Consider the following 17,182-nt stretch of genomic DNA (forward strand, 5'->3'; position numbering starts at 1 on the left):
AAATGGATGACTTCACATTTATTAACATTATATTCCATCTACTAGACCGTTGCCCACTCAAAGTCTCTATGCTCCTCTCATGGGAGGTCACTGGCTGGGCCAGCATTTATTGCCTGTCCCTTGTTGTCCTTGAGAAGGTGGCAATGAGCTGCTTTCTTGAACTGCTGCAATCCATGTGCTGTTGGTAGACTCTTAATTCTGTTCGGGAGGAAACTCTAAGTCTTTGACCCAGTTACCGTGCGGCAGTGATTTTACAAGTTAGGATGGTGGAGGGGAATTTGCAGGTGGTGGTATTCCCACAAATCTGCTGGCCCTGTCATTCTAGAAGGAAACGGTTGTGGGTTTAGAAGGTGCTACGGTTCTTTGGCAAATTTCTGCAGTGCATCTGGTAGATATTACACATTGCTGCTACTGAACATCAGTGGTGGAGGGAGTGGATGTTTGTGGATATAGTGCCAATCAAGTGGCTGCTTTGTCCTGGATAGTGTGTTGCTGTTGATCTCACTGAAATGGCAGCATGAATTCAAAGGACTGAATGACCTATTCCTGCTTCTATTTTTTATTTTGTTATGATTGATGAGTTATATCACTGCACACCAAAAGACAGGTCTCCCCAGAGCCAGGGGAAAAGGCAGAATCACACTGTTTCAAGAGAGTTCACATTTATTCTCAGTTTAACAAACCATTGTTTTCATAATGACTCAGGAAAATATTCAGTATTATAGCAAAATTAGCATGCAGCACTGCAAATATTAGTATATTCAAAAACTGAAGCTACAGAGAATTCACTGGTTTTGTGGGGAGAAAGGGAAACAAAATGTGCAGAGGACATGCATGTACTGTCCTTCTAAAGGCAACTATATTTTACAGAGCCACAAAGGAAGCCCAAGGCACTCAATATTCAACTTTAAACTTCGGCAAAGTTCCTGTTAACATGGCTTATTTTGAAGCAAGATTTGGTTCAGATTTCTCCTTTTCCTTTACACCTCATGCTCCTCAAACTCTGTCAACCCTTCATCTCAGTTAAAAGATCTGTTGTTCCTTATTTCTCTTCAACTAGAGATAGACTAATCCACTGAGGAACTTAAAATATAGGTATAACAACACAAAAATAAAGGAACTTTCCAACAAGCAGATTAGCAGCCAATTTTAACCCCAAATCCAATGTCAAGACAGATGTAGCAGTATTTTAAGTTTGTGCCAGAAACCTGCAGGTACATAACTTCAAATTCATGGTCTATGGTCCCTCACCAGCTGCAAATTAAAATGTATGGATAGGGTTAAACAATTCAAAGAAAACTTATTTTCAGATTAGGTCATGTAAGGGTTAAATCACAAGGATAAGTACTCTCTCTGACAAAGAATAAACTGATCTTCTGAGGACTGAACTGGATTGCCATTTATATAAAAGTGAGGCAAATTTATAATGAAATGAAAAGTGCTGCCTCATAGCATCATTGCCAATATTGAATCAATTCATTTCTGATCCACCCAGTACTTGCTGATCCCATGAGCTAGCCATACACCAAGGAACAGTTCACAGAGGTAAATCACAGGATGAATAAATCCTTTAATCTTCTCATGTAATTTACTTCAGAAATACCGTGTCACCTTTGGCCCTGTACTAATACCTCCATGCATGAGTGAAAAGATCATGGGTTTGGGCCCCGCTTCAGACATGTGAGCAAGTAATCCCCAGTGCAGTATTATCAGAGGCACTGTCCTTTGGACGAGATTTTAAACCGAGCTCCGATCGGCACTTCTCAGGTAGATGCAAGCGCAGGGAGTTCTTCCTGATAGCCTCGTTAATATTTGTCTCTCAGGCCAACATCACACACAGATGATCTGGTCATTTTCACTTACTGTTTGTGGTAGCTTGCTGTGCATGAATCAGTTGTTGTGCTTCCTGTATTATATTTCAAAAAAGAGGTTCATGATTGTGCATTGTACTTTGAGGAGAAAGTGAGGTTTGCAGATGCTGGAGATTAGAGCTGAAAATGTGTTGCTGGAAAAGCGCAACAGGTCAGGCAGCATCCAAGGAACAGGAGATTCGACGTTTTGGGCATAAGCCCTTCTTCAGGAAGAAGGTCTTATGCCCGAAATGTCGAATCTCCTGTTCCTTGGATGCTGCCTGACCTGCTGCGCTTTTCCAGCAACACATTTTCAGCATTGTACTTTGAGGAATGCTGGGATAGCCTTGGTCATTAAAAAGTACCAGATAAACACAAATCTTTCTTTTCTTTAGCAAGTTCAGGACAGAATGTGAAATTCAATATAATTAAACAGATCATCATCAAAATATAGAATGACCGAGGCAAAAATGATGGAACCATTTAACAACCAGCATTAGGAAAAACTGAAGGGTATCTGAGTGGATGATCTAAGATTCAATTGCCTTCCTTTTCCATAAATATCTTGTGCTCACGAAAGGCGAGGAGGAAGTGAAGGTGATAAACAATCAATCCATGGTTAAATATGCGGAGCTGCATTTTGGGAAAGCAAATCTTAGCAGGACTTGTACACTTAATCATAAGGTCTATGGGAGTGTTGCTGATCAAAGAGATCTTTGAGTACAGGTTCATAGCTCCTTGAAAGTGGAGTCGCAGGTAGAAAGGACAGTGAAGAAAGCATTTAGTATGCTTTCCTTTATTGGTCAGGGTATTGAGTATAGGAGTTGGGAGGTCATGTTGCGGCTGTACAGGACATTGTGAAACTTGAAAGGGTTCAGAAAAGATTTACAAGGATGTTGCCAGGATTGCAGGATTTGAGCTATAGGGAGAGACTGAACAGGCTGGGGCGGTTTTTCCTGGAGCGTTGGAGGCTATGGGGACACCGTATAGAAGTTTAAAAAATTATGAGGGACATGGATATGATAAATAGAGAAAGCCTTTTCCCTGGGGTGGGAGAGACCAGAACTAGAGGGCATAGCTTTAAAAGATATAAAAGATATCTAAGGAGGTAACTTTTTCACACAGAGGGCAGTACATGTATGGAATGAGTTGCCAGAGGAAGTGGTGGAGACTAGTACAATTGCAACATTTAAAAGGCATCTGGATGGGTACAGATATGAATAGGAAGGGTTTGGAGGGGTATGGGCTAGGTGCTGAAAGGTGGGACTAGATTGGGTTGAGATATCTGGTCAGCATGGACAAGTTGGACAGAAAGGTCTGTTTCCATGCTGTACATCTCTGTGATGCTAAGACTCTAATGTTTGATGCCAGTTGCTGAACAGAGTTCTCTGTTCTTGGTTGTAAGTTGACCACTGGAATCCATATTTAAGAAAAGCATTCACAAAGCTTCATGCACATGTGGTCAACTCTGCTTTTATCACTGTAACTTTAAAATTGACATCTTTTCAATAAAAAGGCACTAATGCACAAACCGCAACACTACACAAAACACCAATGCAAAGAGATTTCTGCCCAAAAATCACATCGAATTTAGAAAGGCAGCCATTTTGGTGTTAGAATTTGCAGATGCTGTTAGTGAATAATTAAATAGAGCTAACTAGATCAAAGTCAAAGGATGGGTTTTTCCTCTCCCTCACCAGCTACAAATGAAGATATATAGTGCCTCTCAAGTACAGAAAGGTGTTATGGTGCTAGAAACATTAGAAAGTACAATACTGAGCTATGTGGCAGAGTGGCCTGCAGCCAAACAGGGAGGAAAGCACAGGGTTTAGGAAATTAGGGATAGAGAGGGGCAAGAACATGGAGGGCTTTTAACACAAGGATAAACATTTTTAAATAAACACGTTGCTAGTCCCTGAACCAACGCAGGTTGGTGAACAGACTGATACAAGAACAAGACTGCAAGTGTCAAAATGGACAGAGATTTAGATGGCCACAGATTTAGCGGGTAGAATGAGAGAGATAAGCTAGGGAGAGAGAGTGTCTTCTAACAATCAAGTTTAGAAGTCACAAGGCATAACTGAGCACAGATCTACCAAGACGTTCAAATATGCAATCCGATAACTATTCAAATGTGCAGTTTAATTAGGCAAACTAGTCACCTCTGTACTCATTAACCAGCAATCCTTCCCAGTCTGGCAATTACTCTATTTAAAATTCTTGTCTTGGTTTTCAAGTGCCTCCATACCCTCATGTTTCCATATTTCTGTAACCTGATCCAAAACTATAACCAACACCACCCCCAGAGATATCTACCATCCTCCAATTTTTGCTCATCACTGATTTTAGTAACTCCACCATCAGCAGTCATGCTGTCAGCTAAGTCCTAAGCAATTAACAATTGCAGCATTCAAATGTAGGCATTAACGATCTCAAGCAACAGTGGCTCTTGACATTCATAGAGTCATTGTCCTATACAGAATGGAAACCGAGCCTCCGATCCAACTTGTCCATTCTGACCAGATATCCTAAAGTTAATCTGGTCCCATCTTCAAGCATTTGGCCCATAGCCATCTAAATCCTTCCTATTCATATACCCGCTCCAGATGCCTGTTAAATGTTGTAATTGTACCAGCCTCCACCATTTCCTCTGGCAGCTCAATCCTTGCACAAAAAGTTGCCGCTTAGATCCCTTTTAAATCTTTCCCTTCATGTTTTGGACTCTACTACCCCGGGAAAAAGATGCATAGCTCCTTGAAAGTGGAGTCGCAGGTAGATAGGATAGTGAAGGCGGCGCTTGGTATGCTTTCCTTTGTTGGTCAGAGTATTGAGTATAGGAGTTGGGAGGTCATGTTGTCCTGTACAGGACATTGGTTAGGCCTTTGTTGAAACATTGTATGCAAATCTGGTCTCCTTCCTATCGGAAAGATGTTGCGAAACTTGAAAAGGGTTCAGAAAAGATTTACAAGGATGGAGAATTTGAGCTATAGGGAAGAGGCTGAACAGACTGGAGCTGTTTTCCATGGGAGCGTCGGAGGTTGAGGGGAGACCTTACAGAGGTTTACAAAATTATGAGGGGCATAGATTGGGTAAATACACAGTCTTTTCCCTGGGATCGGGAAGTCCAGACCTAGAGGGCATAGGTTTAGGATAAGAAGGGAAAGATATAAAAGAGACTTAAGGGGCAACATTTTCACAGAGAGTGGTATGTGTATGGAATGAGCTGCCAGAGGAAGTGGTGGAGGCTGGTACAATTGCAACATTTAAGAGACATTTGGATGGGTATATGAATAGGAAGAGTTTGGAGGGATATAGGCTGGGGGCTGGTAGATGGAACTCTATTGGGTTGGGATATCTGGTCAGTATGGACAGGTTGGACCGAAGGGTCTGTTTCCATGTTGTACATCTCTATGATTTTATGATCCTATCCATGTCCCTCACTTTGTAAACTCTGCCTCTGATGTTTAGAGAAACTAGTGCTAGCTTAATCAACCTCTCCCTATTATTCAAACCCTACAAGCCTGTAGCATACCTGTATAATTTTTCTGAACCTTTTCAAGCAATGGCATTACCATCACTGAATGCCCTATTGACCAGAAACTAAATTGACTAGCCATACAAATATAGTGGCTACAAGAGCAGGTCAGAGGCTTGGTATCCTGCAACAAGTAGCTCATCTCCTGACTCTGTGAAGTCCTTCCACTATCTATAAAGGTACAAGTAAGGAGTGTTTTAGAACAGTCCCCATTTGCCTGAATGGGTGCAACAACACAAGAAGCTCGACACATCTATAACAAAGCAGCCCACATTCATTCTCTCCATTACCAACAATCAGGATCAAGTGTGTGTCATCTACAAGATGTACTGCATTAATTCACTAAACCTCATTTGGCAACACCTTTCAAACCCTTGAACACTACCAAGAATGACAAAGGCAACAGGTACACCACCAACTGCAACTTCCCCACCATGCAACACACCAGCCTGGCTTGAAAGCATACCAAAATCTAAGATTTCCCTCCCCAAAAGCATTGGGGATCTGCATACGCTACATGGAGTGCAGCAATTCAAGATTGCAACTAGGAAACTAGGTTATTATATTAAAAGTATAAATGCAAGTTACATTTACTTCTGTAAAGTGCACGTTTCAAAGTTCAATTTTGTAACTCCACTCTCATTTCTGGCATCTTATATAAGGTGGCAACATACCAGATTTAGTATCATTGTTTCCTTAGTTTGGGTGCATCTCTATCACACCACATGGTGCAAGTACAGACTGATCAATTTGGGAAGGAATAATAACTTTGTGTTGTGCTAAAGTTCATTCATATTCACAAGAACAAACAGCAACCGCGTGTGGTCTGGTGATGCTCCACAGATGCTGCCTAACCTGCTGTACTTTTCCAGCACCACACTTTATGACTCTGACTCTCCCATACCTGCGATCCTCACTTTCTCCAAGGCAAGATTTATAAATGTCATATGTACCAAAGTACCAGTGAAAAAGCTACAATAAACTCAGTATTAAAGCATGGCTTAAACAGAATATGTCACAACATTATTAAATGACTGGTACCACTGAGAACAACCTATAGGAAGCTAAAACACCCAGTTTAACAGGGAGTCAAATGGTGTGTGCCAGTGTGTTTGGGGTTGAATGGTTGGTAAGAGGTAAGGGAAGGAAGATATGTAGATATTAAAGAAAACAATTGTGGTATTAAAGGAAAGAAAACAGTCACTTTTACACAGTCAGTTCACGTTGGTACCTGGATATTTATATAATTTTGTTTTGAATGATTTGCAAAGAAATCGATATTTAAAAAAATCCAGCCAGAAACTTTACAGAATAATCCACTTCAAGCTATCACATGCATGTGCCAGAAAAGATCATATCATTGAATGCATTGGAATTTACCCACTAAACGACAGGCAGCCAGGAGAGAAAACATACAAGAAAGTAGGAGCTGAGCATACAAGCCTCAAATCAGGTTCTGACACTATTGTTGCCGTTTCAGCGCTCAGCTTTTTGCACAATGTATTGCAACCTTCATTATTCAACACAAGTAGGATTAACTGCAAGTCCTTCAGCAGCAGTTTACCAAGTCTTTGCAATAGCTTTAGAAATTTGTTCAGTGAATAACTGAGTCTTTATCGGCCTGAAAGGTTACAGGACTCAATCTGAAGATAACTGTGCTGATTAAGCCTTCGAGATAGCGCGAAGCCCTAGCCCCCAACAGAAGGAGGAGTATAAAAATGGAATGATCTTAAGTTAATAATACTTCTTTGTACAGAATAGCAACAGCACAAAAACAAGGAACATGAATTCAAGGGTCTGGTTTATGATAAAAGTGCTGATGAAAAAAAATGGCTTTTTCCAAAATAAAGGGAATCCTGCACAGTAGCTGGGAACATAACCTGGGGTGGAGGTGTGCTGTGTGTATCTGTCAGGTTATTTTTCAATAATGAAAGAAACTGTGATTATATGAAAAGTTTCAGGGAATAATAACCAATAGGAAACAACCATAAAAGTTGTTGATCAAGAATAAGTGCCAATTTGACTATGCCATTCAGGGATAGTGAAACATTTCACAACGTAAAAGAATGAAAAACATCAAAACAAAGGCCCGTGTCTGTGAGAGGTGACAAAACAGATTCATTATCTCAGGATATAAAGCATTAATTTCTGAAGATATTTTGTATTCACTCAAGTTGCATACACTTGAATACAGAAGATTGAAGACTGATCAAATCAAGGTATTGAAAAAGATTTAGATCAGGTAAGTTAAATAGAATCTCTGGTGAGAGAATCCAGAAGTGGGTACAATCTTGAAACTCAAGCTTGTCTGTTCAATTATGAAATCCTGATGAAGGGCTTATGCTCGAAACGTCAAATTCCCTATTCCTGAAATGCTGCCTGGCCTGCTGTGCTTTGACCAGCAACACATTTGCTACCATGTGGCTATCCAATTTTATAATCATTGGCAACATTAGAAACTGGCACCCTGATCATTGGGATAGACAGAGTCCACCATAGCCCTATGAGGCTGCTTTCACACACACAGATAGATAGAGAGAGAGAGAGAGAGAGATGACTCGTCATGGTTTGACCATGCCTCAAGTGAGGGGAGAGGTTGAAAAGGAGAATCCTTCGTAGAGAATTGAACCCAAGCTGTTGATGTCACTCAGCATTGCAAACCTGCCATCCACCCAGCTAACCAACCCCATCCAGTCCCTGGAGACTACTCAGCCATTCAGTTAGATGAATAGCTGGTCTCTGCTTTAATCACATATTCCTGAGATGCTGCCTAACCTGCTGTGCTTTGACCAGCAACACATTTGCAGCTGTGATCTCCAGCATCTGCAGACCTCATTTTTTAGCCACATGGTAGTCTGGTGGACCAAACATCAAAAAAAAAGTATACAGTGAATGACAAGGAGATGCAAAACTGTAAATATCTGAAGAAAATCGCAGGGAAACAAAAAGTTCACAAACTATACACTAAAAAACAAGTTTAAAAAGGAAATATGCTTATTGTTTTCTCTTTCTAGACATTGATTTTATTTTTTTAAAAAGGTAGCATTTCAATTTTCATTGATCAACAGTTGATCTAACTTAGATGTCATAGTTTACAGTGAAGTTCAACAACTGATTCTTAAAGTAAGGGATAATGGGAAAAGGGAAAATCTTGGCCAAATTCGAAATAGAAACATGCAGTAACGCAAAATATCAGATGCTGGGAAGTCAGAGCTAAAACCAAGAAATGATGAAAATATTCAGACAGAAATAGTTAACCCTTCAGGTTGTTCACCTTTCATCAGAAAGTTAAGTGTGCTTTTCTCTCCACAGATGCTGCTGGACTTGCTGAGCATAATACATGCAAGAAGTTTACTTTCACATCTCTCTGGGCTCTACTGCCCTCCCTTTACGGCACTCTTAAACATTACAAATTTTAATCCACAAGAACTTCAACATGTTTTACAGATTTTATTTTTAAAAAAGCAATTATGGTATTTAAATCAAAATGAAAAAGTCAAGTATTCAATAGAAAGGAAACAATTAGCAAATAAAATGTTTACCCATATCACTGCAACTAACTCTACAACATCTTCAACCAGGAAAAGTGGTGTCAAATTTGCCTACTGACACTATGCAAATACATGGAAATTTCAGATTTATTGTAATCTTGCTTACAAATGTGAATGAAATAGTCAAACGTCCAAGCAGCATTGGATTAAATAAACTATTCTAACATTTGCAGTAAACAGTTTCCCATTTTGGTATTCCCAAACATGCTTAAACCGTACAAACTGAAGGATGGTAAAATACATGTCTTTAAAACGTAGATTTACACAATCAGCTTCACATTCACAATGGTTGATATTTCACACTATCCCTGGAACAATACACTGAACAACATTCCCACCCCCAACCCCCAGACTGTCCAACAACAGTTTCACTGTACAGTCCAAGGACAGACCGCCGTGACCCCACCCCGCCCCCCACCCCGAAAAACAGATTGCATGGGAACAAGCTCTCAGGGTTAACTGATAAGAGCAAAGGTTGTGGATAATACAAGAAAAATCTGCAAAATTTAAGAACGATACCCAAGCATTCCTCTTACTTCTCACGAAATAAAGAGGGGGGGGGGGGTTAAAAGGAGAGAGTCTGCATTCTCCCTTCGCAACAAGTCTAGTGCAGTTTTAAAGGAGTGTCAGTGCTGTCAGCGGCCTCCCGGGACACCAACACCACATCCCGGGGCGGGGGTTTACACTCAGGCGGGCTCCGGGCTCCGGGCTCCGGGCTCCGGACCCCGGGGGGGGCTCCCGTCACCGGCAGCGCCTGCGTATGGCGAGGTTAACCGAGTCCGGAGGCTCGCAGCGGCCTACAGGCCTTCTCTCCCCCCCACCCCGCCCACACCCGCGACTTCAAAACACCGCACCCCGCCCCCTCCGCGGTTCCCGGTGGGGGGGGGGGGAAAGAGAGGGCGGCCGCTCCCCCCCACCCAACCCAACCCTCCTCCTCCTCCCACCCACCTTTTGCAAACCGAGGGGGGAAGAGAGAGAGTCAAGGGGTTCATCGAAAGCGCTCCCTCCCGGCGCCCTCGGTCACGTTCTCTTACCCACATCACTCGGGCTCTGGCGGCCGGAGCGGCGCCTCGCCTCGGCTCGGCTCACCCAGCCCGCTCGGAGCGGCGGAGGAGCCCCGTGGAACCATCGGCTGCCCCGAGAGCTGTCACTCAGAGCCCGAGGGGGCGGGCGCTCGAGAGGCGAGCGCTCACCGGGGGGGGGGGCAAATGACCCATTGAGGGGACCCCCTCCCTCAGCAATTACACCGCGAGGGGGGTGGGGGGGTGTGGGCAATGACCCATTGAGGGGACCCCCCTCCCTCAGCAATTACACCGCGAGGGGGGTGTGGGCAATAACCCATTGAGGGGACCCCCCTCCCTCAGCAATTACACCGCGAGGGGGGTGTGGGCAATGACCCATTGAGGGGACCCCCCTCCCTCAGCAATTACACCGCGAGGGGGGTGTGGGCAATGACCCATTGAGGGGACCCCCTCCCTCAGCAATTACACCGCGAGGGGGTGGGGGGGTGTGGGCAATGACCCATTGAGGGGACCCCCTCTCTCTGCAATAACACCGCGAGGTGGGGTGGGCAATAACCCATTGAGGGGACCCCCTCTCTCTGCAATAACACCGCGAGGTGGGGTGGGCAATAACCCATTGAGGGGACCCCCTCTCTCTGCAATAACACCACGAGGGGGGGTGGGCAATGACCCATTGAGGGGACCCCCTCCCTCAGCAATTACACCACGAGGGGGGGTTGTGGGCAATGACCCATTGAGGGGACTCCCCTCCCTCAGCAATAACACTGTTTGGGGGGGGGGGGGAAAGAGAGGTGTGGGCAATGACCCATTGAGGAGACCCCCCTCAGCAATTACACCGCAAGGGGGGTGTGGGCAATGACCCATTGAGGAGACTCCCCTCCCTCAGCAATTACACCGCGAAGGGGGGGTGTGGGTAATGATCGAGGGGACCCTCTTCCTCAGCAACAACACTGTTGGGAGGGAGGAATGTGGGTAATGACCCAGTGAGGGGACCCCTCCCTCAACAATACCACCAGATGGGCAGTGGACTTTGATCCAAAGAGGGGACTCCTCCCTCAGCAATAATCACTGGGAGGCAGAGAGTATGAGCAATGACCCACTGAGGAGACCCCCACCCTTGGCAATATCACGGGGGGGGGGGGGGGGGAAAACGGTGGGGGATGTAGGCAATGATTCTTTGAGGGGACTCCCCTCCCTGAGCAATATCACCAGAAGGGGGGTGTGGGCAATGACCCATTGAGGAGGTCTCCCTCAACAATATGACTGGACAGGGTGTGCAGCTGTGATTGGGAGACCCTAATGCAACACTCCACTCACTCCCACTATTACCAGGAGATATGACAGAGATTATGGATGACCCACCCACTTTTAGGACCAGAAGCCTCCTGCATACCACCCAGCTACCAGGGAAAATTCATGGTCACAGTCAGTAAAATACCAAATGAATCATCGTTCTAACATGTCACTGAAACTGGCCATAGACTGGAGGAAATACCGTCAATTATAACAAACCTGCTCCAAAACATCAGAAACTACTGTACCATTTACATCGTGGAAGCTGTATTTTTCTCTTTTTCTCAGAGGGTGGTAAATGGGATCCAAGTCAATGTGTTGTTGATAGCCGTCTGGTTGGAATTTACCACACCCTGAGAAAAAAAAACAGGAAATAACAGCACCAACCCAAGGAAACCTAAACACAAATAAAAAGCGGGCCATACCACCAGTGCTTTATCCAAAGGCTCACTGATTATGTTACCTAGTATGGTGACGAAACGTCTGAAAACAAACCTTCTAGCTCAGCAAGCAAACCTATATCCAGAACCTCAACCTGAACTACAAATCTTCTCAAAGCTTGCTAGCTCCTATTTATATCAGTCAGGTAGGACTTCCTGATTGATTGGTCCAGGTTAACAGCTCCAATCAGGGAATTCATACTCAATGAGATCCATCTTGCCAATCTTGTTCCAATCACGTCAGAATCCCATTATTCAAAGTACATGAAAAAGGGTAATTGTACTAGCCTCCGCCACTTCATTCCATACACGCACAACACTCTGCGTGAAAAAGTTGCCCCTTAGGTCCCTTCTTTCCCCTCTCACCCTAAAACCTATGCCCTCTAATTCTGGACCCCCTCCATCCAGGGAAGGGACTTTGTCTATTTATCCTATCCATGCCCCTCATGATTTTACAAATCTCTATAAAGTCACCCCTCAGTCTCCAACGTTGCAGAGAAAACAGCCCCAGCCTATTCAGCCTCTCCCTATAGCTGAAATCCCCCAACTCTGGCAACATCCTCGTAAATCTTTTCTGAATCTTATGTTTCACGATATCCTTACAATAGAAAGGAGACCAGAACTGCACGCAATATTCTAAAAGTGGCTTAACCGTGTTCCCACCTCTGGGCTGAGAGATCCGGATCACTTGCCTAAATAATTGATTAAAATAGCTTCAAGCAAAATACAAAACAAAAAAGGGAAAAAAAAACACGTCAGTGGTTAAGTAACAAAATAAAACACCCTTTATTCTAGCCAAACAGAATACCCTGCCTGGACCAGGGGTCCTGCACCATCCCATAAATCCCATCCTGGAATCAAGTGTTCCACAACCTCTTCCCTCCACTGAGACGTGGCAAGAGTTAATCATGTAAAGTGTAAACACCCACATGTGTTGGTTTAGCTAAATGACTCGCTGCAGCACTGTAATTGTCTCAAATTTGACAGATCTGGAGTACCTGAAGTCTCCCTAATGTTCTCTGCTCCCTCAACCACCTTATCAGAATAAATGCATCTGTCAACTCTTAACATGTCAATGAAACAGTTACTCCATGCTGCGGGGGGGGGCGGAGTTGGGGTTGGGACCAGCATTCCTTTGGAAATGGCAACCATTTGCAGGAAGTCCTAAATTTTTTTTTGTTCTCGGGAGGAGTGTGACACTGGCAAAGCTCACATTCTTGCCAACCTCCTGTGTTCCACACAAAAGAGCTCAAAATATAAAGAAAAATGCTGTCCTACTCATTTCCCTTCCCAGCATGACACTCTATTTCCCACACTGACCATGCTGGGGCCTCAAGCAATCCTGCCAATTTCGTGCCAGCCAACATCACTCAAGAACAAGCATTCATATCTTAGGGCAGGAAGAAGGAACTGTGGGAGCCTCTACATTAGAAACTTGCATTACAATGGCACCTTAAACACAATAAAACATTTCAAAGAGCATCCTGAGACAGAGCCACTTAAAGCAATTAGCAGAAAGCAGGAGTATCTTAGAAGTGGAGGCTAGAAGGAGAATATTCCAGACCCTCTCTTTAGAATTCAAGTTCCATAAGATATAGCCTGCCCATCCAAGCCAACAGAAGGACACACCTAGGACCCTAACCAATCTTGGCAGCATGGGGAAAAAAAAAGTTTAAAAATTAAGGACCAGCAGGGGTCACAATGCAGTAATTACAATCCTCTCCCCAGCCCACCAACACCCATCCCACCTTGCCAGATGACACATTTATGGACAGCTGAGGATAACATGTTTGGGCACCCCTTTAAAGCCAACTTAATCCCTCCATTTACAATCCAGGGTCCTGTTGACACTTGCCATCCCAGAACACAATAACTCAGCCAAGTAATCAAGTAAGTATGCCTCGATAAAAATGCCTGTCTCCATGCCACAGTCCAACTTCTGCAGAAATGCTTCATCCCAAACCTTTGTTACGTTCAGACTTGATCATTTCAACATCTTCTCCACCTTTCACCCTCTGGTAACCTGAGCTCATCCAAAATTCTGCTCTCATATCCCAATCCAAACCTTAGTCCTGTTAAACGCTGTGCTCATTGACTGGTCCCAGGTGCAACACCAACTCAAATTCAAAATTCTCAACTTCATGTTCAAATCACAACCTACCCTGTAACTTTCTCCTGCCCTATATCTCTCAGGGAACTCTCCTGTCTCTTGCTCATCATCCACTTCTTTCACTTTTGGCAACTGTCTTTTCAGCCCAAGCTCTGAAATTCATCCTTCTTCCCATCCTACTCACCCCCAATTCTTTATCTGCCTGAACCGATGGCACAGGGTAAAGCAACATCTCAAGGGAACTATCTGTGCCTCCAACCCATACACAAGTTTCCCCTAGGACAGTACATCACATTACTGTCTATTCTTAGAGCAAACACAACATGCTATGCAACTGCAGAGGTCTTCACAACAGAGTTCATTCTTGTCCTTGTGTAATGCCTACATTAGTGTGGGATTCAGCAGGAGTCACTCAGCAGAAACTCAACCTACTTTCCCACATTATCTGAAGCAGGTTCAACATACGATACATGGCTGAAATCAGGATTGAAACCAAAAAGACTCCCTCCTGGCCTGTAATGGCTCTGCACTGTAAAGGGTTTAGAAAAGATTTACCACGATGTGGCTGGGAATGGAGGGTTTGAGTTACAAAAATGGGTTGGATAGGGTGGGACTTGTTTTCACTGCAGCGTAAAAAGTTGAGGGATGACCTTTGAGAATAGACAAGGTCTTTTCCCTGGGGTGGGGGGAGTTCAAAACTAGGGAGCATATTTTTTTTTAAGGTGAGAGGAAAGTGATTTGAAAAGGACATGAGGGACAATTTTTCCACACAGGGAATGGAATGAACTTTCAGAGGAAGTGATGGATGCAGGTACAGTTATAACATTTAAAAGACAGAGTCATAGAGATGCACAGCATGGAAACAGACTCTTAAGTACAACTTGCCATGCCAACCAGAAATTTTATATTAATCTAGTCCCATTTGCCAGCATTTTGCCCATATCTTTCCAAACCATTCCTACTCATATACTCATTCAGATGTCTTTTAAAATGTTGTAATTGTACCAGCCTCCACTATTTCCTCTGGCAGCTCATTCCACATATGCACCACCCTCTGCGTGAAAAGATTGCCCCTTGGGTCCCTTTAAATCTTTTCCCTTTCATCTTAAACCTATGTCCTCTAGTTTTGGACTCCCTCACCCCAGAGCAAAGGTCTTATCTATTCACCCTATCCAATCTCCTTCCAAGGTCATCCCTCAGCCTCTGACGCTCTAATGAAAATAGCTCCAGTCTATTCATACTCTCCAACTCTGGAAACATCCTGGTAAATCTTTTCTGAACCCTTTCGAGTTTCACAGCATTCTTCATATAGGAGGGAGACCAGAAGTGCATGGAGCATTCCAAAAGTAGCATCACCAATGCCCTGTTCAGCTGCAACATGACCTCCCAACTCCTCTACTCAATGCATTAACCAATAAAGTCAAGCTTACTAAACACCTTCTTCATTATTCTCTTTAACTGCAACTCCACTTTCAAGGAACTATGAACCTGCACTCCAAGGTCACTTTGTTCAGCAACACTCCCTAAGACCTTCCATCGAGTCCTGCCTTGATTTGCCTTTCCTAAATGAAGCACCTCACATTTATCTCAGTTAAACTCCATCTACCACTTCTTGGTCCATTGGCCCATCTGATCAAGATCCCATTTTACTGAGGTAACCTACTTTGCTGTCCACTATGTCTTCAATTTTATTGTCATCTACAAACTTGCTAATCATATCTCCTATGTTCACATTCAAATCATTTATATATAAATGACAAAAAGCGGTGAACCCAGCATACCACTGGTCACAGGCCACCAAGTCTGGAAAGCAACCCTCCACCACCACTCTGTCTCTACCTTCAAGCTTGTATCCAAATGGCTAGTTCTCCCTGTATTCCATGCGATCTAACCTTGCTAACCAATCTACCACAAGGAACCTTGTCGAACGCATTTGGAAAAGACCATGAATAGGAAAGGTTGAGGGATTTGGGCCAAATACAGGCAAATGGGACTACTTTAGTTTGGGAACACGGTCGGTGTGGACTGAAGGGTCTGTTTCCATGCAGTATGACTCTGACTCTATATGGACAGTGAAGAAGGGCTCATGCCTGAAACCTTGATTCTCCTGTTCCTTGGATGCTGCCTGGCCTGCTGCATCTTTCCAACAACACATTTTCAGCTCTATATGGACAGTGCCAATTATCCATAGATCAATAAAGTACCACTCTATCCTAGACCAGTTGTGTATTAAAATTCTACTCTAGGGCAGAAGTGTAAAACGTTGCACACACAGAGCTGCTTTATTTCTGATAAAATGTAATAACAAAACTCCACCTTTCCTCACGTGGAAATCCTCAGCAATAATTCGAGGAGGACGAGGACAAGGAGGAGGATGAGGGAATTATTCTTTGGCCAACAGTTCAAAGAGAGGATTGAGTCATTATCACATGGATGATTGTGGGAGTTTGCCATGCTCAAATTGGCTGCAGTGCTTCCAACGCTATGACCGAGATAATATTTCATTAATCAAAAGGTGTGGTGCTGGAAAAGTATAGCCAATCAGGCAGCATCCAAGGAGCAGGAGAGCTGATGTTTCAAGCATAAACTCTTCATCAGGAATGTGACATTCCTGATGAAGAACTTATGCTCGAAATGTCAATCTCCTGCTTCTTGGATGCTGCCTGACCAGCTGTGCTTTTCCAGCACCATATGTTTTGACTCTGATCTCCAGCATCTTCAGTCCTCACTTTCTCCTAGTTGATTACACTTCATTAGTTGGATGGTGCATTGAGGCACCAGAGGTTGTGAAAGGGACTGTATAAATGCACGCCTCATCTTACTTTATACATTAGGTTTTTGGGAGGAGTTCTGGGGGAAACTTCCAGTGTCCTCAGAAGAAGTAAAATAAAATAAATGTCAAAAGGAATGATATGGAGAAAGAGAAAAAGAAAATAAATAGCGTGTCTTGACGAATTCAACACTTGCACAAACACCAGGTTTCAAAGCCCATCATTTTTTTTTTTTAAATACACAGACAGTCCTATTCTGAGCACTAGTCTTTGAGAAATTAAGCCACACATTGCTGAACAGAGTTGAACAGGTTGAACAGAATACATGGTATATTGTTAAAATACCACGTATCCACGAACTGCATTACTTTCACCCAAACACTTGCACCAACAATTTCCAACACAAGATCCCGTTATGATAATTGAAAACCACCAAGTAAACATCAATGCTAAAATACACACTAAGCACCTAGAATGATGGATAGCATTTTGGTCAATTCCCCCTTTTATTTAAAATGGCACATTACTCCTTGGATGATGCTCAACGAATTTCACTCGCTCTCCAATTTTAGCATAGAATCCAAACAGTGCGGAAACAGGCCATTTGGCC

The 17,182-nt window shown here is 43.5% G+C and overlaps 1 protein-coding gene across 6 annotated transcripts in view; it reads right to left on the reverse strand.

Annotated features, from left to right (window-relative positions):
• zbtb47b (zinc finger and BTB domain containing 47b) overlaps positions 1-17,182 on the reverse strand; it is a 270,356-nt gene that overhangs the window by 184,118 nt on the left and 69,056 nt on the right. The window contains exon 1 of one of the 6 annotated variants that reach the window (XM_060825190.1): positions 9,975-10,077. The exons of 3 other annotated variants lie outside the window; for them this stretch is intronic. Coding sequence is in view for 1 of the 3 variants with exons in the window: in XM_060825186.1 (XP_060681169.1) it covers positions 9,971-9,976 (6 nt within the window). In the remaining 2 variants the exon portion in view is untranslated. Of the gene's footprint in view, positions 1-9,884; positions 10,078-17,182 lie in introns of those variants that run through there. 2 more of the 6 variants (XM_060825186.1, XM_060825188.1) reach the window with 2 other exon arrangements.

Source organism: Hemiscyllium ocellatum, chromosome 5, assembly GCF_020745735.1.
Source record: "Hemiscyllium ocellatum isolate sHemOce1 chromosome 5, sHemOce1.pat.X.cur, whole genome shotgun sequence".
Lineage (NCBI taxonomy): Eukaryota > Metazoa > Chordata > Chondrichthyes > Orectolobiformes > Hemiscylliidae > Hemiscyllium > Hemiscyllium ocellatum.